The sequence below is a fragment of the Alligator sinensis genome, unplaced genomic scaffold (assembly GCF_000455745.1).
Source record: "Alligator sinensis unplaced genomic scaffold, ASM45574v1 scaffold674_1, whole genome shotgun sequence".
NCBI lineage: Eukaryota > Metazoa > Chordata > Crocodylia > Alligatoridae > Alligator > Alligator sinensis.
The window spans coordinates 1,907,248-1,909,046 of NW_005842032.1; the positions used below are offsets into that span (position 1 = coordinate 1,907,248).

A 1,799-nucleotide genomic window follows, 5' to 3' on the forward strand; every position below is an offset into this window, starting at 1 on the left:
TGTTTAAATCCTGCCGCATGACGCCATGGGCTGCGCGCGGGGCGGTGGAAGGGCCCCCTGCCCCCGCCTTGGCCGTGCCCTGCCTGTGCCGGGCTGGGGCCCCAGGCCCGATCCACCCGCCGCGGGATGGGCAGCGCGCTCCTTACCGGCTCCCCCAGTTCTGGGCAGGCCCCGGCCACGCGGCGCCCAGGCCACGCGGCCCCGCCGCATCGCGCCCACCGCAGCCTTCGAAATTCCCGCCGCCCCCGGCGCACCTCTGCCAAACTGCACTTCGGCGCCGGCAGCACAGGCCCCTCCCCGCGCGGAGCTCTCAGCCTGAGACTCGCCCGACTCTTGCTGATCAAAGCCCCGGCTCCGCGCAGCGGCGCCCCTTGATGCAAAGCCGCAAGGCCTGGGGGCTCCAAGCGTCGAGGGGAAAGCGGCTGTTTTCTTTCCAGATCCCGCGGGCGGGTCGCACCCGGGAGCCTGGCGGTGGGAATGAATACCTTGAGGAAGCGACGGTGCAGCATCGCGGAGCGGGTGGTGCTTTGCGGCATCGGATCGGAGACAGGAAGGCTGGACGGGACCGGAGGGGTCATCGCCCCACTCGAGGCTCTGTCCAGTCTGGTCTTAAGAACCTCCAAGGAGGGAGACTCCACCGCGTCTCGGACCCTGTGTAACCTGTTGCAGGGCTTCACAACTCTGGTGACGAACCTAAACCTCCCTTGCTGCAACTTGAGACCGTTGCTCCTTGTTCTGTCATCTGCCACCACAGAGCAGACCAGCTCCATCCTCTTTGGAACCACCCTGCAGGGAGTTGAAGGCTGCTATTAAGTCACCTCTGTCTCTCCTTCTCCAGATTAAATAAACCCAAATCCCTCGGCCTGTCTTCACCAGTCATGTCCCCCAGCCCCTGAACCATTTTTGTTGCCTTCAGCTGGACTCCAATTTGTCCACATCCTTTCTGCAGTGGAGGGCCCAGATCAAACCATCAGACCCGTTCAAAGCTATTACAACTGATAGGAACCAACTCAAACTTGTCGGAACCAGTTCAAACCAGGTGGAACTGGTCAGTACTGTTCAAAACAGTAGGAACTGGTTTAAACTGGCCGGAACAGGTCAGAACCGGATCAAACCACCCAAAACCAGTTCAAAGTACTTGGGACCTGTTCAGGCCGGTCAGAACCGATCAGAGCAGGTTCAAACCAGTCAGAACCAGTTGGAATCTTTCAAAACCAGTCAGAACGGGTTCAAGCCAACCGGAACCAGTTGGAACAGGTTCAAGTTAGTCAAAACTGGTCAGAATTGGTCAAAACCATTCGGAACTGGTTGAAACCAGGCAGAACCTTTCAAAACAGGTTCAAACCAGTTGGAACAAGTTCACAGGCAACTGGTGCCTCCTGAGTTAGGGGGGGGGGGGGCACTTGCCCCCTCAGTGGACAGTCAGCAACCAGGGGAAGGTCCCCACACAGCTGATCCTGCAGATTGGGGGGGGGTTCCCCTGGGGCCAATTCCGCTGACCCACAAGTGGCAGCAGCGTGCCACTGGCACTTCCAGGTGCACATGATTGGCCGTGGGGAGACCACTTCTCCTGGTGTCTGCATTCCCCAGCTGGCGCTCTGAGGGGGGCACTGGCACTCTTGCCTGCCCCCCTTCCCCCCCCCCGCCTGGGAACATGGGCTGACAGGGGGTGCATCAGCACTCTCAGGGGGTGCACGTACATCCCTGTGCACCACTATACATGGCCACTGAACAGGTTCAAACTAGTCAGAATCAGTTGATACCAGTTTTAACCAATTCAAATGGTTCAAACCGTCAGA

General features: G+C 59.4%; 1 protein-coding gene across 1 annotated transcript in view; it reads right to left on the reverse strand.

The window, feature by feature from the left end:
• The window catches only part of RTKN2 (rhotekin 2), a 51,492-nt gene extending 50,956 nt beyond the window's left edge, over positions 1-536 (reverse strand). The window contains 1 exon segment of the mRNA XM_006022365.1: positions 486-536. Within this exon segment, the coding sequence (XP_006022427.1) occupies positions 486-536 (51 nt within the window).
• Positions 537-1,799: the final 1,263 nt, after the last annotated feature.